The sequence below is a fragment of the Oryzias latipes genome, chromosome 24, assembly GCF_053564925.1.
Source record: "Oryzias latipes strain Hd-rR chromosome 24, Olatipes_Hd-rR_3.1".
In the NCBI taxonomy this organism is placed as follows: Eukaryota; Metazoa; Chordata; class Actinopteri; order Beloniformes; family Adrianichthyidae; genus Oryzias; species Oryzias latipes.
The window spans coordinates 21820391-21847589 of NC_136260.1; the positions used below are offsets into that span (position 1 = coordinate 21820391).

Here is a 27199-nt window from a genome sequence, read left to right on the forward strand (position 1 = left end):
AAAGCCGACCAAACAGAACACAAGCGTCAAAACAGAGCTACTGTCAAACGGTGTCATGTACCGCACATATGAGTAGCATTGTTAAGAAAATAAGAACACTTCAATAACTATAGACGAAATGTTAATTATTCGTCAACAGAAACAAGAAATTTGGTTTTAGAGTCTTGGACTCTTGGTCTGTCGTTAGACCTTAAACTTCCGATGGTGCAGAATAGGGCTGCAAGGCTGGCTCTCGGTTGTCCTTTTAGGACTAATATCAACTGGACACACTTTAAAGTCTGCCATGGATGAAAGTCAATGACAAATGAAGATTTGCGACCTGTACCATTACCTTTATGAGAGCTGGAGCGAGGGAGTGTGACGTCACCAAAAGAAAATGGCTGACCTCCATCCAAAGTAAGTCAGTTCTATCCTCATTTTTCTTTTCTTTTTTCAATGATACACACCCCGCCATGTTGGAGCCAGACGTTGTAAGTAAGCAGGGATTAAACTCAGTCTGAGTCAACGTTTCTATGGCAACAACCCTTCCCCAATCAGGAGTGAGCTTGTTGGAAGTCCACGAGTCCTTGAAAGTTTGAACTACAGAAAAGAGGATTATCATGAGAGGCATAAGAGCAAGAATGGTTATTCTGGTCAATAGAATGAGTAGTAGCTGTTTATTTTGGCTTCTTGGAGCCCACAGGTACTTCCTGTTTGGAACGCCAGGGGGGCAGAGTTCACTCAGTCTCAGAGACAGTCAAACACCGACTTGGACCAATAACTGCGTACTGGCAATGTCTGGCTCCAACATGGCGGCGTCCTCGTCGTAAAAAAGTGTTGGTTGGAGCAAGAAGTTAGCACGTTTTTTTGGGTGACACTCAATTGTCACAGTTATTTGAACAGAGTGCAAGTATACAACAGGAAAACAAATGTAGTAGTGTACAATAGAAAGTAGTGTAACGACAAAGACAAACAGCCAGGGGTTAGAAACACATAAATACATGCAAAGATTCATAAGTGTCAAATGTTTTGAAAGCCTTTCTGTCATTGATTTCTGGTATAAATTTACGTACAAGCGAAAAAGGGAAAATATTGAGTTTTATGATTACATCGGGCGGCCGTGGTGCAGTGGTAGGGCGGTCAAACTCTGATCGGTTCGACTCCCGCCATGTGTCGAAGTGTCCTTGGGCAAGACCCTGAACTTGCCTGTGGTGGAAGGTCGGCGCCAGTGTTTGGCAGCGGAGCCGCCATTAGTGTGTGAATGGGACTGTGGCTGTGAAGCACTTTGGGTCTTCGGTGAAGGTAGAAAAGCGCTATACAAGCGTATGCCGTTTACCAAGAAGAATTTTAACAATGTACTATAAAAGGATTTTATCGTGCTTTTGAAATTTTTAAAGATTTGAATACGAATAAATCTACTAAACTCCTTCCAAAAATCTTTGTAAATACTACCAAAAAAGATGTGCAATAGTTTCTGACTGATCATCACAGAAATCACAATTAGTATTGATATCCTTTTTTATATTTTCTCTAATAATCGTCTTAGATAAAAACATGTTCTAAATGAAAAAAATGTCTTCCAAAGCACTGAAACTACATTGTTAAAGAAAAAGCGTCTGCTTCATGCACAGTGACATATTTGTCTTGCAAAGCAACAGAATATAAACACACAGGCTGTAGCAGAAAGAGAAGAAACCTGGAGTGAATTTCTCCTCGTTTATCCAAAATATACACATCCCAGATCCCCTCCGTCCCAGCTGAGCGCTGACAAACCCGCCAACTGCTTATCAAATTAAACCCCCATTAGCAGCATAAACATACAGACTCACACACGCTCGCGCAAACACACCATTAGCAGCTCAAACACGGCTCTGGCCCGCTCATGCTAAGGCGCCCCTCCTTCAAATAGCCCCCAAAATCAGGCTCGTCTGAGGCCAACCAATCTGCAGCATGTGCTCCTGACCTGTGCCTTGGACTGTCAGCGCCTGTCACCCCGTGCATCCGGAGCCATCGCAGATTTAGCTGCTAAACGTCACAGCCGATGAGCCACGTCACGCGGCGCGGCCTCCACGGCCTAATTCTTTCCATCCGCGATTGTTAACTTGTGAAGTTTTCTTTCAGCCACCATAAAGCCGAGCGGTGCAGGTAACAGGGTCCGCCAGCCGCCGTTTCTTTTGGAAAGACAAACCCCAAAAAAGGGGGACGTGGACATAGATCGGACATGTCGTCTGTCTTTATTTGTCTCATGGGGACTCTGGAAGATTCCTGGTTGCTATTGTAGGATGAAATTTGGCATCTTAGCACAAACCCGTCTCAGTGGTAAAAGAAAATATCAGTAAAAAGTCCCACTTTAATCATATTTTGATCCAATGATCATGCCGCTTTAAGGCAACAATCTGTGTTGGGGTTTTTTAGGACATAGTTTCTGCAGAGCGGCAGCTCTGAATTGTGACTGTTGGTGAGCAACATCGGAGCTTTCCTGCCATGCAGTTTTGAGATGCCAGCTCTCACACGGAAAACAAAGACGTACATGGATCTAGTTGTCTACAATCCTCAATTTGCTTTTCATTGTTATCAGAAAAATGCCACAAGAACACAAATTTCATTGTATGTTTAAGGAAATATTGGGATTCATGTGATGCCTTTTTTTTTACTTAAATGTGATTACATCAGTGATTATTCATTTAAAACTAAGTTTGGTCAAGTCTATCCAATTTTCTTTTTAAACGAAAGAAAATCTAAAACAGAGGGGGAGAAGTTTACCCAAACTTTAGACTTTTCCCCTTTAAACTTACTGCTATAAATTAATCCGCGAGGTAGTGGTTAAACGGGGACTTTTCTGCTGGGTTATTAAAACCTTCTAACAAAAACAAATTACATTAACCCCCCAGAAAACTGTGACTACTTTGTGAAACAGTTAAAGAGTTAAATTGACGTCTTCACTAAAAGATGGAGTCATTAAAGCTTTTTCTGTGGGTTACAATTTTATATTCATCTGTAAAAATTGCAAAAGAGCCATTTTGCTTCTGGCATTTTTGTGTCCTTCACCAAAGCACACACACACTTATCGACGTTATTTTGCAAGCATTTGCAGTCTGGAGGGTTTCCATGTTGGAAAAAGCATCACGTTTGAGTGCGTTGCCTCGTAAAACACCGATCAAGAAGTCATTTTCGATCCTCCGCAGAGATCCAGACGCATGAAATGAAAAGTAAAGGAATGAATCCAAACAGAAATCACTTTTTTGTCCTCCTCTTCCTCGTCGTCATCTCTGGATTTTTACTCTTTCTCTTCTAATAAATCTGAAGGGGCCTTTTCCACTTTTACAGGAACAGCAACTCGTTAAATGGTTGATTTCAGATGGCAGAGTGTGAATGTTTTGAGTTAACTTTATTGATCTGTCAGTGGGTCTGCGGCCCAGGAGGAAGAGGACATCCCCTGCAGCACATGGGCAGTAGATTTACACCTCTGCGTTTAAAGACACCTCTAAACCCAGATGGCCGGCGGCCCGGCTCACTCCCGTCTCGGACGCTTCGCTAGCCTCTCCTGCACACATGCTTGTAAAATCTGTAAAAATATCTTATAAAGAAAGTCTTCTTTGCTCACTCACTGCATCTGCCTGCATCTGTCCTCTTGTGTGGTGAGGTGTTCAGGGACCGCCGGGTCATCATACCTGGCTTGTTTCAACACTGGCTGCCCCGTGGCAAACAGGAGGTTGTGTGGCGGTCATAGAAAACAAAAAGAAAATCAAACTTTGTAGTATTATTGGTGGGGATTTTCAGTTTATTGGGTATTTTAATGACTAGTTCAGCTACAAAACTCAAGCCTAATTATTGTGTTTCTGATTTTTCCATTTTTGGAGCAACAAGAGGGCTCTGGGGGATTAGAAGGAGCCTGGAAGAGAACTCATTAAGAACTCCTTAGAACTCCTACTTTTCCTCCCTCCGCTGTATCGGGCAGGGAGAGCTTGGTCTGTCTCTGACACATGACATCACTGCGCGAGCATGAGCCGTTTCCCATAAACCCCCTGTGGTCCCTAGGGTTTCCCACCCATGAAATTAGGGAACGGTCAGGACGATAACAAAAAAGAGCCTGTTTTTATTCAGCCGTTTTGTGCCATTTCATCACGCCAGCTCCGGGCTCGTCTCATGCCGCCTCTGTGTATCGTTTTAATCTGTTTAGACTGTCTTTTCGCCCTTTTGTCCGTCTTTGTCTCCTCGTCCCCCTCAGGGCTGGACGCATCGGGCTGTAAGGTCCCCTTTTTCCCACAACTGCTCTCAATCACCCCAGTGACTGCTCAGCTGTCAATCACCCCAGCATCAGACCCACACTGAGAGGGCCCGGCCCGCTGGCACACTAATATCCCCCCAAAAAAACAGGGGTTCAGGCGGCAGATGAAGGGAGGGGTGCTGTCAGCACCAAGCGGGGAATTTGCAGAGATACTGTTACATTCATGCTCTCCGCAGGGCATCTGTGTAGGTACCACTTTCATTTTGGTCATGTTTACTCAGCCTCCAGCCTCGATGCCCCACCGTGAGCTGCTCTGCCCCTTCAACTGAAGGCAGCAAGAGGAAGCTGCTGCAGAAAAGCCTGTAAAGCCACGTTCAAGCCCGGCTCGAAAAAACGAGCATTTCAGCCCCCACTTCTAATGAAAAGTCTGTGAAAACGTGTCTATGCGCGTTTCAGTTCAAAACGCTTTTGGTCACAGGTCGCTACACTACATTTTAAATCCTATTTTCGGACAAGGGTCAAGGCCATTGTGCACGCGTCAAAAATTCAACTGTGACCAATCAAAGTTCGACCAAACTTTGACCAATTTGGACAGTTACGAATTCGTAGCGTCCTTTTCAAAACACAGAAGTACCAACCGCTTGAAAATGGATCATGAAGGAGAATCATGTCATTGCGGTTTGTGTCCAGTCGGAATTATACAGCACTAAGTTTTTTATATATCGGAATAGAGCTGGGAAAGATAAAGATTGATTATTGATATTTTATCTTATTTTATTGCGTCTTTGCACTGTCAGACTAGTGAGAAACAACATCTCACCTCTGCAAATATACAGTATGTGTGAAATGACAATAAACCAATCTTGAATCTTGAATTCACTCAGAAATGGCCGCTCATGCGACCACTTCCTATGAAAAGTCTAAGTAAACGCGCGTTTATGGCCGTTACAGGCTTCCACGTTCAAAACTCACACATCACTGTACAAGCTTTTTTGTTGGACTCAACATGCATTAAAAGTTAAACCGGTTGAACTTTAACCAGTCAGGGCCTCAGATCTGGTAGTGACGTTTGCGTAAAGTCATTTTCAAAACACGGAAACTAATGACTGCGGTTTATGCGCTTCGGCATTTCGCACCAAGCCTCTTCCAACTGTAGGTACATCTGCTGGAATCAGGGAGCGACTGTGCAGCGTGAGCACCATATGCAAAAACGCGTGTGCAAGTGTACCCGTTTACCGTGTTCTTGAACGCCCGTCACATGACCGGTGTGTACCTAGCTTAAGCCACGACTCAAACAGGCTAGTATGAGTAACAGGAAGACTAAGGGCAGACCTAAAAGCAAGCACCTCCAGTCAAGTATTTTCAATACAATATCTGGATAAAAAAGATTGAATTTCCTTTTTTTTTTACAAATAACTCTGGAGGCACACGCAAGCAAATATGCAGTCCATTAGGGTGGTGCGTTGGCCCAAACCCGCGCAGCAGAGTGCTCTTTCATGGCTCCATCATTACATCAATAAGTCTTCACATTAATCTCAGGCCGGCAGAGCGCATGGCTATTACCAGAGCAGGCCTGCACCACAGAGGCTCACCCACATGCGGACGCGGTAGTCTCATATAGTCTGGACATTTCAGCACACGCCAAAGGCGTTCTCTGCTCATTTGCAAGGGATGCTCACAGAAACAGATCAGAGGAAGAATTACAACGACCTGGAATTGTGAAAAAAAGCATGAAACCCCGTTTCTAGAACTCTCTCAGTGACCTGAAAATCCCTTTGAAAGACTGATTTTGGTGTTTTTAGCGGGGACTAATGAGAACCTTTCGCCAAATCCTTTTCGGATTAGAGGTTTAGTGAGGTCCAAAAAAACTACTCTGAATCTCCATTTGGTTTTTCCTTAAAATAAATAAAATAAAAAGGAAGTTTAATAATCGCCGAGGTGAGGCAAGGCGACTACGACTCCCCTCCGACCACAAACACATCATCATTCACGTTCAAAGCTTCATTCTCCTGCAGAGCCTGAAGCTCAAAGAGCGGGGGGGGGGGGGGGGGGGGGGGGGGGGGGGGGGGGGGACTGAGACGAGACCTTGTCTGTCTGGACAGGAAACGGTCTACCTTCACCTTTGGCCCTCAATTTTTCCATGAGTGCGTATTTGTGTTTATCCCCCCCCCCCCCCCCCCACACACACATGCTTAACAAGAGGAGATTTCAGCAGCGGCGGTGTGCAGGTGCGCACGTGTGGGGTTTCCTGCCCCAAAGGTGCGAGAGGAAGGCGGGCTGCCGTGTTTACTCCCCAGTGCCAGTGGGCAAGACTCCCACCGCTCCAGCCAGAGCTTCAGGAGGAACCGCAGGAAGAAGCCCCCCGCCCCCGAGTTTCTCCCTCTCCACCATCATGGGAGAATAAAAGAAATCGGCTCAGAAAGTTCCCAAGAATGGAGGCGGCAGCTCGGATGACCTCAGAAATGGCTCCTCCCGTTTTATTTTTATCCCATTTTCAACATTTCCGACCAAGAAAAGACGAGGGAGTGTCTGAAAGTTTAGAGTTTAGCAGAAAGGTCAGAGGTCACAGCTGCGGGCTCTCCAAGCTAAAGCAGGTAAACATTGATCAACATATTTAATAAAGAATAATATTTCAAAGTGATTAATTTCAACAAAAAAGTTCCTTAAATTATTTGAACTTGAAGTAAAAAAAAACATGGCGTGGGCTAAAATCATCGAGTGCTTTAATAATTGTCCTTCTAACGTTAAACATCCAGCCATTTGGCATTTCAGGAACGGGTCAGAACCGCCAGTTTCAGCCGGGGGCTCGCATGTTTGGATTGTTTTGGTGTTTATTCTGGAATGTCCGACATTCGAGGACTCGGCTGACAGGAAGGTCAAAACCACAAACCCCCGAAGGCTCAACAAACATTATTAAATTCTAATTTGTTATAGAAAGGATTCAGGAAAGCAACCGTTGGGGAATCGTTTGGTCATTTGAGTAACTTTAAAGACAAATGTGAAGAAAACGTATTGCATTCTGGGTATTTCTTTATTCAAATCGCTGTGAATCAGGAGCAGACGGAAAAGCAATGATGCTTGAAAAAAGATCGCATTCGTGGCGTAGAAAATACAGTTGGTCCCTGCGGGCAGGAGAGCGCGTTAACAGAGCGGAGGGGAAGTGGGGGCGGGGTTGCTCTGCAACAGAAAACAGATCACAGATGATCAGGCTTAAAGGATCTCTATGCGCCTATAGGGAGCGTGTAAACATATAGACCATGTATGTGTAGTGTAGTGCACAAGCTGAATATTTTTTGGGGGCTAAATAAGAAGAATATAGTAAAAAGTACAAGCATATAAGTAGTATAAAAAGTAAACTGCAAGTATACTGCCTCACTTTTAGTAAAGACTAGCATACTTGTAGCTCAATGAACTACTTCCTGCTAAGGGGGGTTTATTTTTAAGACAAATTTATCTTAAAATGTGTCATTCCAGTCAAATTTTTGGATTTAGAAATACAGGATGGAGGACTGTTGGTTAAAATAGGGTATATTTGGAAAATAAATCCTTAAATATATTTATTTTTATCAATAAATGTTTATTTTGAGACACAATATTTCCGGTATTCGTAAATACGAGTATTTATAGCCAATTTTGACATTTCATTTAGTTTTAATTTATTCAAAAAGTCTAACAAAGACAAAGTCTATTTGTTTCTTTTTCAGATTTTTCACTTATAACAAGGGGAAACATCTTGTACGTGATCATAATTTGTTATTAGAAGGAGATTTTTCCAGTGTAATGTGAAATGCACCTGACCAACGAGAAGACACAAATTTCAGCTCACACTGCGCACACACAAACAAAAAAAAAAAGGAAAAGCAGCTGCAGGAAGTTCATTTAAAAAATAAAATAATAAATCTCACAACTTTTAAACTCATGGCAAAATAATTTACACTTGTTAAGCAATCATTTAGCGCTCTAAAGTCAGGCCTTTGATGAGGAATGGAGCTGCCTGGGGGTGGGGGTGAGTTTTGTCCTATGCGGTGGACTCATTAGTGAAAAGCCTCAGCACAGACTAGCTCCAGTTACAGTAGTAAACACCGCTTTTGAACTTTTAATGGAGCCCTGAAACCCAACTAGGCCTTAAAAAGGGTAAAAAAAAAAGAAATAAATAAAAAATAAAAAGATCTGGAAAAGGGCAGAAATGTCAACAGTGCAGAGAAAAAAACTCCACGTTTGGAGTTAAACTTTACAAACATGAGACGTTCAACGCACATTTGGCTTCCCAACAAGATCTGGGAAAAGCCAAAAATAAAAAGGGGTTGAAGGAGACCCTAATGAGGCCGAATCCACACCTGCGCTCTGTAATTGAAACCTGCAGGTCTTTGTGTGTGGGTGTTTACCAGAGCAAGTGTTTCTACTGAAAAATGCTTTGTTATGAACATATGTGGAGCTTTTATGAGGAGCAGGTTCAAAACGTCTTCGAGTGTTTGTGCACAGGTTCACGCAACCAGACTAAACCTCGGCTTTATGGAAAACCAGGAGAAAAGGGGGTTTTGTCATTCTGGAACCTGTTTATGTGCCGCATCAGTCCAGCACCAGATTGGTTTAGCAATTCTTCTTCTTTAAAGCGCCTATGAGGGAAAGTTTTGTCCTCGCAACACACTCAAACCCCCCCCTGGTGACAACCCGATGACATCACAGCGCGCAAAACCATGAGATGAAATGAATGGCACCAACATCTTTTATGAGGCTAAAAAAATGGGAAGTTTGGAAATTATTATATCTTGATGGACTTGCGGTTTTTTTTTCCAAAACAGAAAACTAGTTCAAGCGATCTTCACGAAATCCACCAAGTTTTTTGACATTTGACCTTGAAAAAGGCCACAATAATGAATTTAAAAAAAATAAATAAACCACTTTTAGTACCTTCTAGAAATTCACACTGTTTTTAGGGGTTTCAATCTGTCACGAAGCTAATTTGGCAACAATTATTGATTTTTAACGCCGTTAGCATGACAGACTTGCACATTTTTTTTACCGGAATATTGTTAAATTGCAACACGTGAACCATTAATGAATTAATCTGACATAGCATATAAAAATATTAGGGATATGGGCGTGGTTAACAGAAAACCTCCGTTGCTAAAGAAATCCAAAAATTTACTTTTGCAGATTCTTCTAAAAATGACTTAGATCTGTTCGTCACCCACTGGGGAACAAAAAAAGAAATGGTTGCTATGGAGATAAAATCAAAAGAAAAGTCGCTGTTTTCATTTATATTATGATAAATATTATTTTCATGCGTTTTTTGCTAAATGTGAACAATGTTTTCTTGGTCAAATCTGGGAAACAAAAATGTAAAAATGGGCAGAAAGACAAATAAAACAAAATAATAACTATATGATATTATCGTGACGTTTCTCATTCATGCAGGTGGTGTTTTCTTGAAGTTGGGTTTTGGCATCTGGACCCTTAATCTTCTTCTTCCTCCTCCAAGTGACTTTATCACAAGAAGTTTTCATATACTAGAATTTTTAAAAATGTTACATTGGCAAAAAAAAAAACACAAATTGCTTTATTTCTAGGGAGACAATTTTGCGGCCTGTCCAGGAGCAACAGATGAAAAATAGCCTTTGGGCAAACCTCTGGTTCATTGGCAGCTTTCATGAGCTTTAATGTCCCTGTCCACTAAACTAATAAAACAAATAAAATAAAGCCGCTGTCAGATTAAAACTTTTTAACAAACTAAATCCTCACCGTTCGGTTTCAAACCATCAAAAAGGATTCCGTCCTGAACAATGACCACCTTCACTGATTCTCCAGGAACGGATCAACCTCGGCGCGACCTGATGGGAGGGAGTTTTTGGGGCCTCGGGTGGTGCAGAAATTCAACTCAGCAGAGCAGCAACCTGCAGCTGCACGGCAGAGCTCCACTGAGCCGGAGTTCAGCGATGGGAAGAAGAGAGACGGCTGAGAGGCTCTGTTTATTTGACTACGAGCTGTTTACAGAAAGGGGACTCTGTGGAGCTGAGTGACAGCTCCAGTAAATTCCTCTGATAATACGCTGACATGCAGAGAGCTCAGCGGCAGACCTGATTCCACTCATCTCCCAGTCGAGCCCCACAATCCAATTACACTTGCAATTTGACAAAACACATCCCAGGATGACAGATGCTCACTTTAAGAGTCTTTTGCAATTTGGAGCACAAAAAAAGAAAAGAGTTAAAGCTGCAAGTTTCATTAAAAAAAAGTCCAGCTTCTTTCATTTTTAATTCCTCAGAGTGGACGAAAAGCAGTCAAAATACTGGATTTATAGCTGCTACTATTGGACGGAGTCTGGAGATTTCTTGGACAATATGAAAAATAAAAGTGCAATAAAAGTGCACAGGCCTTGATTGGGGTCTCTGCAGAGACGTGGAGAGACTCCAGCACAGCTGACTTCATTACATCCATCTGTGGAGCTTAAGATATTTCATCTTTTAAATCAGCTCAAAGGGAGAAAAATTGTCTTCTAAAAATGCAAAAAAAGCACTTTTTTTGCATTTTTTATTGTTCAAATAGGCAATAGCAAAAAGCCAAAAATGAATATGAACATGTATTATTAGACTCTGAAGATCCATAACTTATTTTCAGCATGAGGGTTTGCAGCTCTTCCTGCTTTTTCCCCCCGTTATAAAAACACACTAAAGCTGCACATCGGCTCCTCCGGCCGCAGAGTTGCATCAAATATGGGGTTTTCACAGCGAAACCAGAGACAGTGACAACAAATACAGGCTTGTATTTTTAGGTTGCGATTATAATGGTCATCTGATGGTTTAATGCTCCGGGGAAACAAAACAAACTTTTTTTTTTTTTTTTTGAATAAAGAAACCAGAATTGGATCAAATATGCTAAAAGAAAAAAAGAAAAAAGCAGAACCACAATGGCAGATTTGTGGGTTTCACACTGACACAAAATATCTTCTGCTTAGCCAAGCAGTATAATTTTGTTAAAACATTATGATTCCACCATTCATTGGATCTTTTTTTATTGTTGTTACTGTTGTTAAATAGCTGTAGGCTATACTTTTAAATATCTGGTTATAATTTAATATCAAAATACATTTTATTATGTATTATTATATCAGAAAGATTTTTCATATTTAAATGTAAACTTTTGATACCCTAAACTCCACTTTGCCATTCTAAAGACGCATGGTTTTCCTTTGCTGCCATCTGCTGGACAAACGTAGGTACTGACAAATCCCAGTTCCACACAAGACAACCACAGCATTAAAAACGGTCATAAAAGTTACATTTCTAAGTACGAATAAAAGTTTCATGAATAAACGAGCATTAAAACACAAAATAAAAAGGTGAATCAGCAAAGACAAAACAGTTCATAGATAAACAGCCATTTAACTATTTCGATATTAAATTCAGGCATTTCTATTCAATAAAATGTTTTAATTAAACACACAAATATATATATAATTTACAACTGTAATCTAAAAGCTGTCAAAACTACTAATGGAGATAAAAACTTTCCAGTGTCTTTATGAACAGCAAAGATTTGGAATTTTTAATAAAAGCGTAGACTTGTATTCATATTTGCATCAAATTGATACAGAATATAGTGGTGAATACAAATATTGTATTAATAGTGATGTTTTAAACAATTGAATGTATTATTTTGAACCTGTTTTCATTCTTACATCAGTCCAGTGAATCCTGATTTAACTTTCACACATAGGTTTCCTAAAATAAAGAGGGTCAGAAACAATAATGGGAATCGCAGTTTCAATAACGAACTCGTTTTAGATCAAAATGCTTTGATTTAGAGAAAAAAATAGTTATTAAACAGCATAAAGCTGGTAGTTCTAAGAAAAAATCAAGTCTTGACAAAAATAGTCATCGTACGGTCATCGTCTTTATAAAAAAAAAATTAAAAAAAGATTTTTTTCTGGTGTCAAAGTTGGTTGATATGTTTAAATGCATCAAGAGAACCAAGTCAAGTTATCAAATAAATAAATAAAAAATGTATGGCTACTGATACAACAGCACTGTTCAAACTTTCCTTCTGCTCTTGATTTGACATAAAATGCAAATCTTAATTTAAAGCATAATTGATTAATAGCTGTTCTTAATTATATTTGCACTCTTGGAAGACGGCTGAAATGCATCAAAATGGCTGCTGACATGATTTCACTTCAGGCTGTTGAATTTCAGGGAGTGCATAATCCTCAAAACCTACACTAAATTTTACTCATGGCATCTTTTTTGTTTGTTTGTTTGTTTACTCACTGATGAGGCACCCTGCGATGGACCGGTGAACTGGGATACTGCAGGAATAAGCAGGCATACAACATGGATGGATGTTGACCTTGTGTTTTGGCGGCCATTTTGGATCCTCCATGATGTCATAAATACTGATTCAGGATGTCCTGATTCCAATTAGCTGAAAAAAAAAAGATTCCAATTAGCTGAACTTTTTAAGCTTATCTAGAGGACAATCATTAAATTGCACAAAAAAATCTACATAACATGAGAAAACATTAGCAAATCAAATGGTCAGTTAATAGACTCTCATTTTTTGGTGGAGTTACTTGGTAGTGGTTGAATGTTTAGATGTAAAGTTGACCCTATGCGTCAGTGATTAGTTCATACTTAGAATATCGTGAAAAAGTCTTCTAAATCAAATTTCAAATCGCGTTATCTCTGAAAAATGTACTATTTTTTGATGACAGGTTCTGGATAGATGGGAAATTCTGAGTTCTTAGCGTTCCAGTAGAAAGGCGTGGCCTAGTGAGCGTTACGTCACAAATTACGCGACACGCAGTGTCCTCTAAACAGCGCGAAAATGATTTAGGTCCACCCTATGCGATGAGCAGCTCTAACCGGGTCGTTGCCGTGATACCGGCGGCTGCCGGCTGGGAATTCTCCGGCAATGATCAAGAGAAGGAGCTGGAATTCAGGTCTGGCGGCAAAGAAACTCCCAATAACCGCGTGAGGGAGGTGCGAGTCACCGGCACCGCTGAGGTTTCCTGCCCGGCGGACAGAGCGTCTGTGCGGGTCAATGTGAGCAACAGCAAGGAGTCCGTCAACGAGGTGGCCAACAGCGTCTCCCGGCGACTCGAATACATTTTACAGGCTCTCAGGTGAGCGGCGCGAGCGTTTGTTTCATCCATTACTCTCCTAAAACAACTGTCCACAGATGCAGGCGGGGTGCGCATGCGCAACAAAAGCATGTCACTTTGGTAACTTCCCCATCAAATGTAAACACAGACCTATTTTGGGTAAATAAAGTGTCTTAAATTCATTTTTATTCACAGCAGATTATATTTAATAATCCTTAAACTTGAAAGAATTATTGTTGCATAGTTTAAAATGAAATAATGTGTATAAGATATATCAGAAATATCTTTTATATGTTAAAATCCTATTTGTCTTAATTGAAAACACAACTATTTTTTCTTTAAGAAAAGCTTATTTAATTTATTTTTTCTGACTTGGCACAAAAAGAAAAAATAACATAAAAATAATTAGTTGTCAAAACAGGTTAAAATTCATATTACAGAAACTGTGTTAAAAATCTAATCAAGATTGTAAAAAATGGAAAAACCTGACAATTCAATTATTTATACACAAAAGCGAATGTGAAGTTAAAAGCATGTAGGAGAGACTTTAACTTTAAATTCTAATCGTAATAACTAAAGAAAGATAAACTTGACAATAACTTCAATGTGTGAAATTAAAATTTACAAATTGATTCCTAAAACACATTTGGATCTTTATTCAATTATGTACAGAATTCTTGTGTTTAACCTTAAATCCCAAAAATGTGACTTCTATTTTTGGTTGTTTCTCGTTATTTTTTTGTTAAACTTTGGATTTAATTGTTTCTCCACTTTTTTAAATGCTTGAACTTTTATCTTATTTACCACGACTTGTTAAAAATTAGATTTAAAAATAGAAAAAAAACTATTTCAGAAACTTTGTACCATCAAATAATTTGGCTGCTTTCGTGTTTACATTAATTAAGTAAATGTGGCTACTTCCATGATGTGATGTTTTCCTTTGCGTTCAGACAGCACGGCATTCGGGATGAAGACACCTCAGTGAGGAGGTTCCTCCAGCGAGATGCTGACGTGTATCGCATGGACGCAGAGGTATTTGGAACAACAAAAACGTGTCGACTTGTGTGAATACACTGTAAAAAAAAGTACATAGATATCCTTTTTTTTCAGATTTTAGCCACTTTCTCTGATTTTGAGAAGATGGAGCAAATACGCAGCATCCTCCTGGAGAAGCTGGACCGGAGCGTTTGTGTGGGAACGCCTCAGTTTTTCCACAGTCCCGAGAGCCTGAGCGGGACGAGGTGATCAGATCTGAGCAGGAGGTTTTTTTCTGCTCCACGCCGAGGAGCTCAACCGCACATCTTCTGTGTTTGTAGGCGGCGTGCGTGCGTGTCGGCCGTTGAAAACGCTCAACAGAAGGCCAGAGAAGTGGGTCAGCTGTTAGGGCAGAGTCTGGGACCCCCCCTTCTGGTGAAAGAGGAGGAGGCCAAGGAGTGGAGGAACGAGGAGGAGGAAGGTGGAGGCAGCGGCGGCGGCGAACAGGGTCCGCCGCCTCTTCCTCGTTTGCCCCACATCCCGACCGTGACGGCTCACGCCACGGTGTCCGCCTCCTTCAGCTTCAGGGACAAAAGCAGGAAGAAAGTGTGAAACTGAACTTTGTAAAACGCTTTATTGCATCGTCACAGTAGTGCAAATGTTCAGCGTTGGCATTTAGACCAACAGTTTTCTAAAGACGTCCTTTTAAAAAGGAGATTTCAGGCATTTATAAGCTACACTTAAAAAAAACAAACTTTAAATTCCAGTCAAACCATGAATTTGTCCTTTATTTTATATTGAAACACTGATTTTTTTTTGTGTGCAATATTTCCCTCTTTAACACCATTATTACTGCCTTTTAAGGCTAAATTAAAACCATTTTTTTCCCTGAACTGCAAAACTTGAATCAATAATTCCTAGAAGAGCTGCAGAATTCTTTTTTTTTTTTTTTTCTGTTACGATTTGAGGCCAAGTGGAAGAACATCGGCGAGGAAAGTCTCTGCTGACGTTGCTGTAGACTCAGTCCTCGCTCTCGTCTTCGGGGAAGAGCGCCCGGAGCCAGGGCTGCATGACGAACCGCGTCCCGTCGTAGTGGGTGAAGTAATTCTCCAGGGTGGGGATGTCGGGCTGGAAACGACCAGCAGTGAGCATCGGCGGGCTTTCTAAAGCCAGCCGCCACATTGTGCGTGTTCGGGCGCTCACCTTCATCCCGGTGACTCGCTCCAGCTGCGTTTGGGGTAAATATGCAACCATGAGTGAGGAAGGGCCGGGTCCACCGAACAGAACTTTATAATGAGGCGTCTTTTCCACTGTCATGCCCTGCAGGAGAAGGAATGTTCATTTGAAAAAACTTTATTTAAAAACAACAACAAATCAATCTACATATCCAGAATTGGTTTGAAAATAAGTGTTTAAGTATAATATTGTTGAAGTATTTACATTTTCAATGTATATATATATAGATTCTTGGCTGACATAATAAAAAAAAACTTACATTAGACATTCTTATCCTTTTTACACACATAAAGCTAAAAAGTCAAAACATTTATTGTGGCTCATTTCAATGTCGTTATTTTATGTCACCTTTGCTTTAAATATTTAACAATTTCCCAAATATCTTTCAATATTTTCTACATTCCAGACATTTTGTATTTATAGCATTGACTTATTGATTTTATTTGATCAGAAAACCTTTCATACTGTATAAACCTTTGTCTTTGTTGTTGATTTTGAACATTAAACTAAAATAAAATAACAGATTGAGGTGATAACACTTCATGTGTTTCTGACTGCTTTTTATTTCTTCATGTCCAAATAAAAATATCCTTATTTTGTCCTTTTCTTTATTTTTTAAAGGTAGAATTTGGTTTCTTTGTTTTACTGTTTTCAGAAAATGTCATTTTCAATAAAGTTTTTTAAAACAATTTTCTTCAAAATTATTTCTTATTTTCAAACATGAACCTGGTGTTTTTATAACTGAGTTGCTAAAAAACATTTTCTGATCAAACTTTTAGTTTATACAAAAGAACTAAATGTTTTTCATCTTAAACCAAGACAGAGATGTTGTTAAATATATTTTCAATTTGATAAATGTATATCTTTCATTTTCTGGGTTTGCCGACCTGCGAGTCGGAAAACATTCTGTCGGTCCACTCAGGTGGAGCTCGGAGTTCAGGGTCCCAGCTCACCACCACCCCCACCATGTGGCCTTTCCTCTCCATCACCACCTCCCCGACGCGCAGGAACACGTACGGAGGGCGGGGGCTGCGCACAGCCTTCGAGGCTGTGGAGACAAACACGCTTTCCCTTTTTTCCATCCGCTTATCTTCACAATAAAAATCTACTTTTTCTGCTTCGGCTGTCATTTAAAGGAGGAGCGAGTGCTGCAGGTCGGAGCTGGAAAACACCTGCGACATGCTGAATTTGGCCTCCACCAGTAAAATAAAGCACCTTTTAGGATTTCTATTGGAGATTTTGAGTGTTTTCAAACCTCCAAAGAATCCCTGATCGTTGTCAATAAGCATGGACTCCATCGGCGGTGAAGCTGCCGACTCCTGATCTTCCTGCTCCAAGCCGACCAGACTCCTGTGGAAACACCAGGAGAGGTCATTCGGCAGTCATCGCGTCCCGCAGCCGCCCTGGACCGGATTGTTTTTGCCCATCCTGCTTCCTTTCTGCACGTTTGGGCAATACTCAAAAACAACCAAAATCTGCACACACTACATGGTTCCTGATGAAAATGAATTTTGGGCGTAGAGAAACCCAACGGCTTGGTGGCAAACGTGCCGCCAGGTTACGACTACAACCACAATCAAAGTATGTTGACCTTTGACCTCAGAAAGAGCCCGCCATAATGAGTTTTCCAAAAAAAAAGAATGAGGCGTTCCCCCTGTTGCTCCCACAAATATTATAAAGATATAACGCATGAATCGTTGGCTCAAGCTGAATGCAACGATAGGACATAATGTGAGCGTATTAGGAATGTGGGTGTGGTTAAAAGAAGAGCCGGGTTGCCAAGGACATCCGAAATGTTATTTTTGTCGATTCTTCTAAAAATGACATAGGCCTGTTCGTCACCCCCAGGCGACCAAGAAATACAATGGTTGCTATGGAGATATACAACAACAGAAAAGCCGCAATATTCAGGAATTTGGCAGGTTCTGCCAGACGCACAGAGAAGGACCTGAAATAGTTGCGTATCGGTGATATATATCAAGATATTTCATTTGGTGATGTTTGTATCGATTTGAAATGCTTTCCAGACGGGATTTCTTTAAGTTTAAAGCGTCTGACTCTTGAATCTATTGCTGTAAAGTTCAGCAGGACTTTGGGATATGATATGTATCGCGATATGATTCATATTGTGAAATGATACATATCGCGATATTGTACTGGAACATTTTTTTCAATATTTTTTAAAGAGTATGAGGTAGGGAAAAAAAACTACTTGAATATTTTATTTTTATAAACGAAAATATTTCATTGTAAAAATGATACAATTCTTTTTTTTAAATGATCACAAGTGTAAAATACTGCCATCATATTGCCAGACTCTTTTCAGTACACACCCCTAGCCTGAAGCAGCCGCTCAGCCAGTGAGGGCAGGTAAAAAGGGGGTCATGGGGAAGCGGCAGGTAATTTGTTTTGTTTTAAGTATCACCTGAATCTGGACATCTGTTCACTGGTCCAGTCCATCCATGCACTTCCATTCAGGTAGGAGGATCTCCATTCCTTCCATATGCGAAGCAACCTATGCATCATCATAAATACATGATTTCATTGGCTTGAGTTGGAAATTAAGAAAATAAACTTATTTATGTTGTAAAAATGACAAAAGTGAACAAGTCTGATAAATTAATGTGTTGAAAGGATTAGAAAAAGGATCTAGTGTTTGATTATCTGGTGGATTTTTAGCCTCATAGAGAAATAAGAATAATGTACCTTAGTTTTTAATTCCCACAAAAAAGTATAATCTATGCTTTGAATATTGTTGATATTATTTGTTGTAATTTTGAGTGTGCGGAGGATAGTCCGCCTGCGCGGAGGTCTCACCGTGAGGTCGCGTGGTAGCGCCTCGCCGCCGTGGAGCCGCTCCACCTGCAGAGGTAGTACTGCGCGGGCACGGCGGAGAGCAGCAGCGCGATCTGCAGCGCGGCGGCGGGACTCAGCTGCGGCATGTCTGCGCAGGCGGGACAGGTGCGGGAGCCAGCCACATACGCGCGAGGATCCCACAAATAAAGAACAACAAAAAAGAAAAACACACAACACGCACTTGAGTGACAGCTGTTGCACGCGATGTCATCTGATCATATATGCCTCTCACCTCCTTCGATCTTTATTACAGCACCGACATTGCCTCTGAACTTTTTGGCGGCGCCTTGAAACCGGAAACTCGGTTTCACTTCTGCTTTATTTGCATCCAAACTCTTTGGCCACCTGTGTATTTACATTCTTTGGGGAATGTTGTCAAACCAAGTCGGCGCCCAATAGAAGCGGCCCACGGGGGAAGACGCGGGACCTTTAGCGGCTCGCCACGTCAGGAAGAACCGGTGAGGTCAGACTGGAGAGGAAGTGAGTTTCACCTCAGCGACGCCAGAGGGCGCTCTTCACCCACACCCATTGACAATAGACGACAGTTGTCTGCAACCTGAGGCTTTTACCCCTCCATTGAGGCGCTATGGAAAAATAATAATAATTGTAATTAAACTTTTACACCCGATGCCCTTCCTGACACAACCTTTGATCTTATCCAGGCTGGGGACTGGCACAGGGACACCCAGACTTGGTGCCCCTTGTGGCTACATAGTCAGGCAGTAGTGCAAACTAAGGGTCTTGGCAAAGGACCCACACTGGGTGGAGGTCATTGCACATCCTGGGAATCGAACCCTGATGTCCCATGGGCTGGTTGCTGAAGGACCGTAGTATCAAAGTAAAATATTTTGACAGATCTTTCTCCCGAGCCGCTTTCAGTAAAAGGGTTGCGGCTTTCCAACAAGCTGATTGGTGAGAATGGTTGCCAAAGACCAATCACTGCTTACTAACGTCGTCAAGTCGCCAAGTAGCGGCGTCTGTATCGCGACAATGGGTGATGTCACACTCACATCACTCCAGTGCCGTAGAAATTTCCCTACGAAAACCCAGTGTGCGTTGATGCTCATTAGATTGGCAGATATAGACCACAATGCATTGTGTTTGAATGATTTCTCATGTGATAAAACTACATTTTATTTTTGAATAAACTATCCAGGTTTCATCATCAGAACAGAGTAGATTCATAAACAGGCTTCATAACATGTTCATAGTAGTTTTTTTACTACGATAATTGGGTGACGTCCAATTAGCCATTTTATTATGTTGTAAACTTGTACTGTGTTCGATAAAGTTGAGAGGGAAAAAAGGGAACTGGAGCGAGTGTGTCTGACGTCAAAATCCAATGAAATTAAGTCAATTCAGTCGCCGTTTTTCCGGCACGCAGACCATAATAATAGACGATATAATGGTTGTTCGCCGTGCTATCGCCGGGCGCCGTCAGTCAGCAGAGATTAATCCGAGTCGCTAACTGTATATGAGATCTGGACTGAGTGACCCCTCCCCCCTGGTGTTCCAAACAGCAACATAAAGTCAGTTCAGTCAAAGACACCGTTTCTATGGCAACCACTTTCGCCAATCGGGAGTGAGCACGTCGGACGTCACTTGAGATTCTTCTGATCGGACGAATTGAATGCGACACCTCCCACTTTTACTGAGGCATCCGATTGGTCCGTTTAAAACTTGCTCAAACGTGGTCACTCAGTCCAGTTCTCATTTATAGCCAATTGTTCAAACACAAAAAAGTGACAGTAAGTTAAAGTAGATATGGAAACACAACTGTTTATTTACTTAAAATATCGGTATGAACTAACAGGACAGCAGTACTCCCCTACACATACATTCTAGTTTTAGGATTCTTTTTTTTTAATTCATTGATATAAAAAAAAAAAGTATCCAATCTAACAAGGACAGCCTCATCAGTCACTACCCTACTGTCTCTTATCTCAACATTCCCCTCATCTTTTTAGATAAAAATATAAAAAGATGCTCCCCCGTGGACCGCACGGTTCCACCGTCACGTCCACGGCGACCTGGTGGAACCGAGGCTGTTTGGTGAAGATGTGGACGGGTCAAGAAGGGAAACAACACACCAGTTTCTAAAAAAAAAAAAGGTGCAAATAATTCCTCCAATCAAAGTCAACATGTTAGCAGTGGGCTTGCTGTGCAAAAGTTCTGCACAAATATCATTTAGTAAAACAATGAAGACCGGGAGGGAACACTCAAAAAAAAAACCAACACATTAGCCGTAGAATATATTTTCTGGAGAGCAGAGACTCCCAAAGTAATAAAATGTAATTTCACTCTCAAAGGAACAAGTCTGTATTTTAGGCCATTTTTGGATTAAAAACTCTTTACATACATTTAATAAAACCAAGTTTGGTGAATATGTGCGGCTGGGTATAAAACACAAATCCACAAAAAACCGGGACAGGAAAGACGTCATGGAGAACACATCACTATGGAAAACCTTTCAAGGAAAATATACATTCAAAAGCCACGTACTAGAACTTCAGTGCCTACAGACAGAGTTTGGCCTTGACGGATCCGTCACGACGCCAACGGTGATCCAACGATGAGATGCTGCCATCCAGTTCTCTCCAGCAACATTTACTGGCTCTAAAATCAAGAGGGGGGGGTCCTTAAAAGTCCAATTCTCTGAAACCAAACCAACTAAAAAGGAGGGAAAAAAGACGTGAAGGCACACAATCAGGAAGGTGTGTATAAGACTCCCATTTCCTTTCAGTTCAACGTTTCCTTCAGACCTTAGAAAGTGCGAGAGCATGCAAGTCAGGTGTGCGTACTGTACAAACATAGCCACTATTGAAAACCTCTATTTTTTTTTATTTTGTTTTCTCTTTAAAACATCGTTTCTCCCTTAAAACAGGTGTGTGTTGGATGGGAAGTGCGTCCCCGATCGCTGCCGGCGGATGGACTGTATCTTGGGGTTGGGAATAATTTACCACAAACTCCTTTACAGCTGCTATAAATACACTCTCAGAAGGTGGATGCGCTTATAACACGCACACTTATGGACACACCCCTCCGTCGCATCCCAGCAGGCGTCACGCCGCAGGGCGCCGTTCACGCACACGTATTAACATAAAGGCACAAGGTATTGCTAATGTTGTGGACGCACTGATCTGTGGAGACGTCCTTCCACCCATGCATCCTCTCGGTTCCTCCGTCAGGCAAGGACATAAAAAAAACGACAAAAACAGATGCTTCTTCTCGCCTATTATTCATGCAAATCGCTCACGAACACGTAAACAAGGTCTTCAGTACCGACAAGCGTACACCATTTGGTATCTTAGCGCAGACGGACAGACACGCTCAGGGCAGCCGATGGGTAAGACTTCCAGGAAAAGTACAAATCTTAGAAAAAGCTGTGTGTTTTGTATAAAATGAAAGAAGCGGGACCGACGAAGGCGGAGCTCTGGTGGACGGCCGGTCCATCTCCGCCGGAACAGGAGGGAGCCGCACCCTCGCCGACGTGCTCCGCGTTCCTGCAGGATCCAACATGGATCAATAACGCGGGAGGACTCAGAGCGCAGGAGCACGCCTCGATGGGTGTGCTTGCTGGGTAAGGGGGCGGGGTCAGCGACACGGGCCGGGCCGGGAGCTGCGGGTCTCTTTTGGCAGCTTCTTCCGCTCCTCGCCAGGCGTTCGCTACCAGCCTATAAGGTTGGCCTTGGCCTTCTCTGTCAGTTTGCGGACACGCCCCTTTGAGGAGGTGCCAAAGGTAATGGAAGAGTCCTCGAACAGCAGCTGCCTCTGCTCCTCCTCGGAGTCCTCCTCCATGTACCACGCGGACCGGCGTCCCTGGTTGCGCGTGCGCATGGACCCTGCTGCCGTCTCTCCCGCCTCCTCCTTTGGAGGCTCCCTCTGATTAGAGCTTTGAGGAGGCGTGATCTCCTCGTTGGCTCTCCTGCTGCTCCTCCTCAGTGGCGACGGCTCGGGTGATTCGGCAGGGGGAGCCGGTTCCTCAGTTCTGAAGACTCGTGGCCGACCTCGGCGTCTCTGCGTCGACGCCACGCCGCTCTCCGACAGCCCCGGCGTGTCCTGCGTGGGTGACGTCCCTCCTTCGTCGCCTGTGGAGGGGTCGAGCTCCTCATCGGGAGTCGAGCTCCTTCGATTGCCGCTCTTTGTCATCTCCTCCAGCTCTTGCTTGCTCTTCCGTCCTCGCTTCTTGCCTGGGGGGCGACCGCGGGGTCTCGAAGGGCTCGCCGGGGCCGGGATTTCTGGGGGGCTCACCGGCGACTCCGTTCTGGACTTGCGCCCCCTTCTGCCCACACCCAGAGTGACGTGGCTGCTGTGGCCGTTCAGATGGACCTTGCTTTGAGACGGGGGACTGCCGGGAGAAGCTGGGGGGCAGAAAGTCCCACGTTAGCTGAGGAAGGAGCGCCAGGCGACGCGTAAAAAAAAAAAAAAATGGCGTCACTCACTCGGCGTGTGTCGCACCGGCGTCCTGAGTTTCCGACGGGTGCTGCCACTGCCGCTCTCAGCAGGGGGGGAGGGCGCCACCTTCTCAGGAGCGGCTGGCGCCGAAGCGGAGGAGGAGTTGTGAGCCCGCAGCAAACGGGGAGACTCTGAGAACGGGACAGAAAACACAAACTGTTGACTGAGGACGGAGGACCAACAGTCACCTTCACAGTCGCCACATTTATTCCCAAAAGACGAATAAATGATGGAGCCGAGCGACTCCTGGGGGCCTGCTGCTACGCACCGATGCCGTCAGCGTGATAAAACTACAACCTCAGCGCGTTTCAATATCCTACGATTGAGATTTAATTGAGTGAAAGGAAAGAATATTGATAGTTTCTAAACGAGAACGATTTAAAAAAATGAGAGGATGAAGGTTGATCAGGCGGGCTTTACAGATGGACTTTACTTTTTGTTGTTGTTGTTGTTTCCCCACTGACATAATAAAGAAAATTTGTAAAAAAAAAAAAAAAAGTTGCACACAAAAAACCACAGAACTCCAGAAAGAAATCTCTTTTTTAGGACTTCCTGGAAGCTGAACCAAACACAAACTGTTCATCCATGAGGCATTAATGGGCCAATTTTGCCGGGACATTTCTTTCTCTTGTATTTTCATTCAAAAACACATCAATTCATTTTTTTTAAACGTTTGTTCTTGATGTTTTATTGAAATTACACCAAAAACGTTGACTTTATGTTGTAAAAACTGTCCGTTGAACCCTTTTTTCCAAACAGAATTTTCTATTTTTGTAGGATTTTACGTCTAGTGTGTGAATACAACATGGAAAAATGACAAGATACAGATGGTGTCACACAGGTGAGGTTGTGCTGATGGAAATGATACCAGGTGAGAACTTAGTCCTTCACATAGAAAATGCAGAGGTTAATTCAACGGAGGCAGAAAAGGACTAATTGCTATATTTTATACACTTGTCAACATGCCATATTTCCAAAAAATCAACTTTAGCCTTAACTTAAAGACCAGATTTAAAGGATCATCTGCTGCTGCATTCACTAAAGTTATTCTGACTTTTACTGCGGTTTGTTTCTGAATCTTTGTTTTCATTTTGTTTCTAACGCTGACCTGTTGGGTTTGAGGTGCTGAGGTGAGGGGCGTTATCTGACGAAGGCAAAGAGTGCGACAAATGCCGAGCGGCACTCCGGGTCCGCCCCGGAGTTCCCGCCTCTGCCTTTCCGTTGACCAGCTGGGGCGGCGGTTTGGGAGCGACGCCCTGCCGCAGGAACGGCGGCCGTGGCGGAGGCGGCGTTGGCTCTCTCTTTCCGTTCACGCGGGACGACACGCGTCTTTTCCTCTCCGGACTGCAGTTAGAACGGAACACCAATGGGGATTTTTCTACACTTACACACCAATAGATCATCAAACGTTTTCCTCCTGCTACCTGGATGCATTGCTGCTCGTCGGGGAGTCGCTCCGCCTCCTCCTCCTCTTCATCGCATGCCGCGTTTGCTTGTCCGCAGCGTGTCGCCTCTGTTTGTCCGAGCCCTGTCGGGTCAGTCTATTGGTCAATCCGTGGATGGCTTTATAGTCGTCCAGGATGGAGCTGACGTGCTCCTCAAACAGCGCAGAAAGCCGCAGACTCATGCTGTAAATCTGCAGATCGCAACCATTTCATTAAAAGTCCAAGAGAGGTGAAAACACGTGAGACGGGCTGGTTTGAGGCTCTCACCCGGGACTTCTTGCTGGGAGTGTAAGCTTTGGAATTACTAAAAATGAGCCGAACGTCTTTGCAGAGCTCGATGGGAGACTTGTACCTCCCTTCTGTCAGATTGCTGAGAACTGTGCCGAAGTCCATGGGGGAGTCAACGATTTGCAGGTAGTCCTTAGAAAAGAGAGGAAGAAAAAAAACACAACTGTGACTACGTGATCTCACATCTCAGATGTTCTCTTAATGCACAAGTACCGGGTACTCCTGCAGATCCACCGGTTCTCTGAAAGGCTCGGAGTCTTCACACTGAAAAATGAGGTCCAGCAGCTCTTTGCACCGCCCCTTCCACGCGTGAGGGTCGTATGATGGCGGGCGTGTTCTCCGCTGTCGTTGCAGGGGTCCACGGCTCTGCAAAACCATCACAAGTGCGATTAAGGCCACAGGAAGTGTCACACTGCCCTCATACCCCCTTAGTGGCTGAGCGGCTGCTCCACGGCCCTCACTCTATTGCCCCGCTGATCAGGACTGCATGTGATAAAGGCTTTTTTTTGTTTTCTTCAAAATTTTCAGTCGTATTTCCATAGCAACCATTATACGTTTTGCCGGGCGACGAACAAGTCTACGTACTTTTTAGAAGAATCTGCAAAAGTACATTCATTTAGCAACTGCGGTTTATTCATTAGCCACGCCCACATTCCAAATATTTACATATGGTATGCCCCTTTGTTTCATTCACCTGGAGCCAATGCATCAAATCCTCACAATATTACAGTTAAAAGCGAAGTTCAAATCTGTAGCTTGTACTAAAGGGGATTCTTTTTTCCTTTGGCCATCCCATAATAATTTCAAAACGTCCATTGGATATCTCTGACACGTGTGTTTGGGTTTTGCTAAAGATTTTGGCCCCATTCATTTTTTTGGCAGTGTCTCCTGCAGTGACGTCATCATTTTTTGGGGCTGCGAGCCGTGTGCAGAGTTGGAGTTTTTGAGGATGAGGCGAGCGTGAGATTTTCTCTCAAAGGTGCAGTGAGAAATAAGAAATGGCCAAAACTCTGAAATCATGAACTGAGACTGTTAGAAAACCTTGTGATTTCTCGTAGACGTTCCGGGAGTATTGCTGTCATCCTCCTCGTCTTCATCGTCCTGCACAGAGAGGAAGAGAGCTGCGTTGAAGAAGCTGCTTCGTCGTCAACATTAAAGCGTGTCTGGACTTGAATGTGGTGCAGAACGCAGCCTGCAGACCTCGTCTTCAGAGTCTGAGAAGGTGGCCTTCTTCATCGTTTTGTACAGAGGCATGAGGTTCGTCAGGCTTTGGTCCCTGCCGAGGAAACAGAACCAACGTGGGCTATTAAAGTCCAATCTGAAACAATTTTATCTACTTGAATAAACGTGTAGGTCAGATGACTGAACATTCTGCGTTTACCCAAACTCCTTCCATTTTTGCTGCTCTTTTTTGGTCGATAAATCAGTCGACTTACTTAACGAAGGCCAGCATGAGGTCCGAGACAAACTTGGCGGTGGTGACGATGAAGGATCCCGGCTCGTTGAACGTCTGGGCGTTGTGTTCGATGTAACGCACCTCCCACATCAGAGAGGAGAGGCGTCTGAAAGGAAGCAAAACGCGCCTGAAATGTCTCCCGTTCCACATCGGCCCGCGCCGTCCGGCGCACTCGGGTACCTGTAGAAGCGGTTGACCAGCCGACTGCGGATGGTGCTGAGGTCGGTGATGTAGGCCACCACTGTGCAGTAGGTCGGGTACGCTTGCAGGTCCACCGGAAAGGCGAAGGGCGCCGCCACGTCTGAAGAACAAAGGCAGAAAAGAGGTCACAACCAGATGGAGGACCGTGCAGAAGACTATCTTTTACCAAACTGTTTTAAAGTTACGTGAATCTATAAATATGATACATAAATTCCAAATGACTTGATTAATTGTCCAAAAAGTCCAGAAAGCATTATTCTGCACCTGTGGGTTTTCAAGCCACTGGTACTCTTTGAATTTCCTCTTTTCTCCTTGCTCATCGTTTTGGTTTGTGTGGGTGAATACTCAGCTTCATTGGCTGCGCAAGAAAGTTACTGGAGTAGAGGGGAAAACCCAGGAAAACACAGACTTTGGAGCTTCAACAGTGCTTGTTAGTTTATAAATTAATGTTCTGGAGCCTCACGAAGCCCGATTGGACGGCTACTGTCCTAAGGTACATTAAAAAACCAGACGTTTCTCAGCCCACGTCACAAGATGCTTCTCGAAAGGGACAGTCTGATGACCTCGTCGTTTAAGGACATCTATAAGTCAAGGGCTTTGTCTGAAGTCCTTCACTACTCACTACATAGTGCACTTCATTCGCTATTCTGTCTGGGTCTCCAAAACTACAATTCCCAAAATTCAGCTCCCTGGAAATCTTCCATGATGCTCAAGATTTAGCGATAGATACGTCATATAGACCACAACGCAACGCCTTTTGTCATTTGAAACAATTCAGAACACAGAAGAAGTCTTCACAAAATGTTCATATTTATTAGGTTTTGACTTTTGCACATGGTGAGTGCGTATCCGATCTGTATTCAAATCCAGGTAGTCTTCTGGGGTTTACAGCGAGTAGGGAGGGAACTCGGACGTGGCATAAGGTTGTGTCTAACTTCTAGATCAGTGTTCTTCAACCAGTGTGCCGTTTGTACTTATTG

The 27199-nt window shown here is 43.1% G+C and overlaps 4 protein-coding genes across 9 annotated transcripts in view; 1 reads left to right on the forward strand and 3 right to left on the reverse strand.

Annotated features, from left to right (window-relative positions):
• LOC111947089 (uncharacterized) overlaps positions 1-12907 on the reverse strand; it is an 86058-nt gene extending 73151 nt beyond the window's left edge. For 2 of the 3 annotated variants that reach the window (XM_078943195.1, XM_078943194.1), the window contains exons 1-2: positions 12777-12907; positions 12475-12628 (exon numbers count right to left, since the gene is read on the reverse strand). In XM_078943195.1, coding sequence (XP_078799321.1) covers positions 12475-12572 — 98 coding nt within the window. In that variant the 5' untranslated portion in view covers positions 12573-12628; positions 12777-12907. Of the gene's footprint in view, positions 1-12474; positions 12629-12776 lie in introns of those variants that run through there. The other variant, XM_078943196.1, reaches the window with a different exon arrangement.
• A 40-nt stretch (positions 12908-12947) lies between these two features.
• Positions 12948-16056, forward strand: irak1bp1 (interleukin-1 receptor-associated kinase 1 binding protein 1). The gene is made up of 4 exons (XM_004083394.5): positions 12948-13328; positions 14258-14339; positions 14418-14548; positions 14624-16056. Exons 1-4 carry the CDS (start codon positions 13054-13056, stop codon positions 14892-14894), a joined length of 759 nt encoding a protein of 252 aa, XP_004083442.1. The 5' UTR covers positions 12948-13053; the 3' UTR covers positions 14895-16056.
• si:dkey-261l7.2 lies at positions 14903-18799 on the reverse strand. 2 transcript variants are annotated; one of them, XM_004083346.5, is made up of 7 exons: positions 18607-18799; positions 18336-18462; positions 17944-18033; positions 16774-16868; positions 16406-16566; positions 15486-15602; positions 14903-15410 (listed from the first exon to the last, which is right to left on the reverse strand). In XM_004083346.5, exons 2-7 carry the CDS (start codon positions 18458-18460, stop codon positions 15303-15305), a joined length of 696 nt encoding a protein of 231 aa, XP_004083394.1. In that variant the 5' UTR covers positions 18461-18462; positions 18607-18799; the 3' UTR covers positions 14903-15302. The 2 variants fall into 2 exon arrangements, with proteins under 2 accessions (XP_004083394.1, XP_078799319.1); XM_078943193.1 differs by having other exon boundaries at positions 15044-15602.
• A 1328-nt stretch (positions 18800-20127) lies between these two features.
• phip (PHIP subunit of CUL4-Ring ligase complex) overlaps positions 20128-27199 on the reverse strand; it is a 28944-nt gene continuing 21872 nt past the window's right edge. For all 3 annotated transcript variants that reach the window (XM_011491448.4, XM_023952820.2, XM_078943190.1), the window contains 10 exons: positions 26199-26319; positions 25999-26124; positions 25763-25838; positions 25604-25663; positions 24776-24928; positions 24542-24694; positions 24254-24465; positions 23938-24173; positions 22817-22960; positions 20128-22735 (listed from right to left, as the gene is read on the reverse strand). In XM_011491448.4, coding sequence (XP_011489750.2) covers positions 22041-22735; positions 22817-22960; positions 23938-24173; positions 24254-24465; positions 24542-24694; positions 24776-24928; positions 25604-25663; positions 25763-25838; positions 25999-26124; positions 26199-26319 — 1976 coding nt within the window. In that variant the 3' untranslated portion in view covers positions 20128-22040. The remainder of the gene's footprint in view (positions 22736-22816; positions 22961-23937; positions 24174-24253; positions 24466-24541; positions 24695-24775; positions 24929-25603; positions 25664-25762; positions 25839-25998; positions 26125-26198; positions 26320-27199) is intronic.

What these genes read in the sequence shown, in the direction of transcription:
- si:dkey-261l7.2 (XM_078943193.1), bottom strand. Translation starts at nt 18,460, where the DNA reads ATGCCGCAGCTGAGTCCCGCCGCCGCGCTGCAGATCGCGCTGCTGCTC. An exon ending in CGCTACCACGCGACCTCACG is followed by an intron (nt 18,034 to 18,335) that starts GTGAGACCTCCG and finishes GATGATGCATAG; the next exon opens with GTTGCTTCGCATATGGAAGG. An exon ending in GAACAGATGTCCAGATTCAG is followed by an intron (nt 16,869 to 17,943) that starts GTGATACTTAAA and finishes GTGTTTCCACAG; the next exon opens with GAGTCTGGTCGGCTTGGAGC.
- irak1bp1 (XM_004083394.5), top strand. Translation starts at nt 13,054, where the DNA reads ATGAGCAGCTCTAACCGGGTCGTTGCCGTGATACCGGCGGCTGCCGGC. An exon ending in TACATTTTACAGGCTCTCAG is followed by an intron (nt 13,329 to 14,257) that starts GTGAGCGGCGCG and finishes CTTTGCGTTCAG; the next exon opens with ACAGCACGGCATTCGGGATG. An exon ending in TGTATCGCATGGACGCAGAG is followed by an intron (nt 14,340 to 14,417) that starts GTATTTGGAACA and finishes CTTTTTTTTCAG; the next exon opens with ATTTTAGCCACTTTCTCTGA.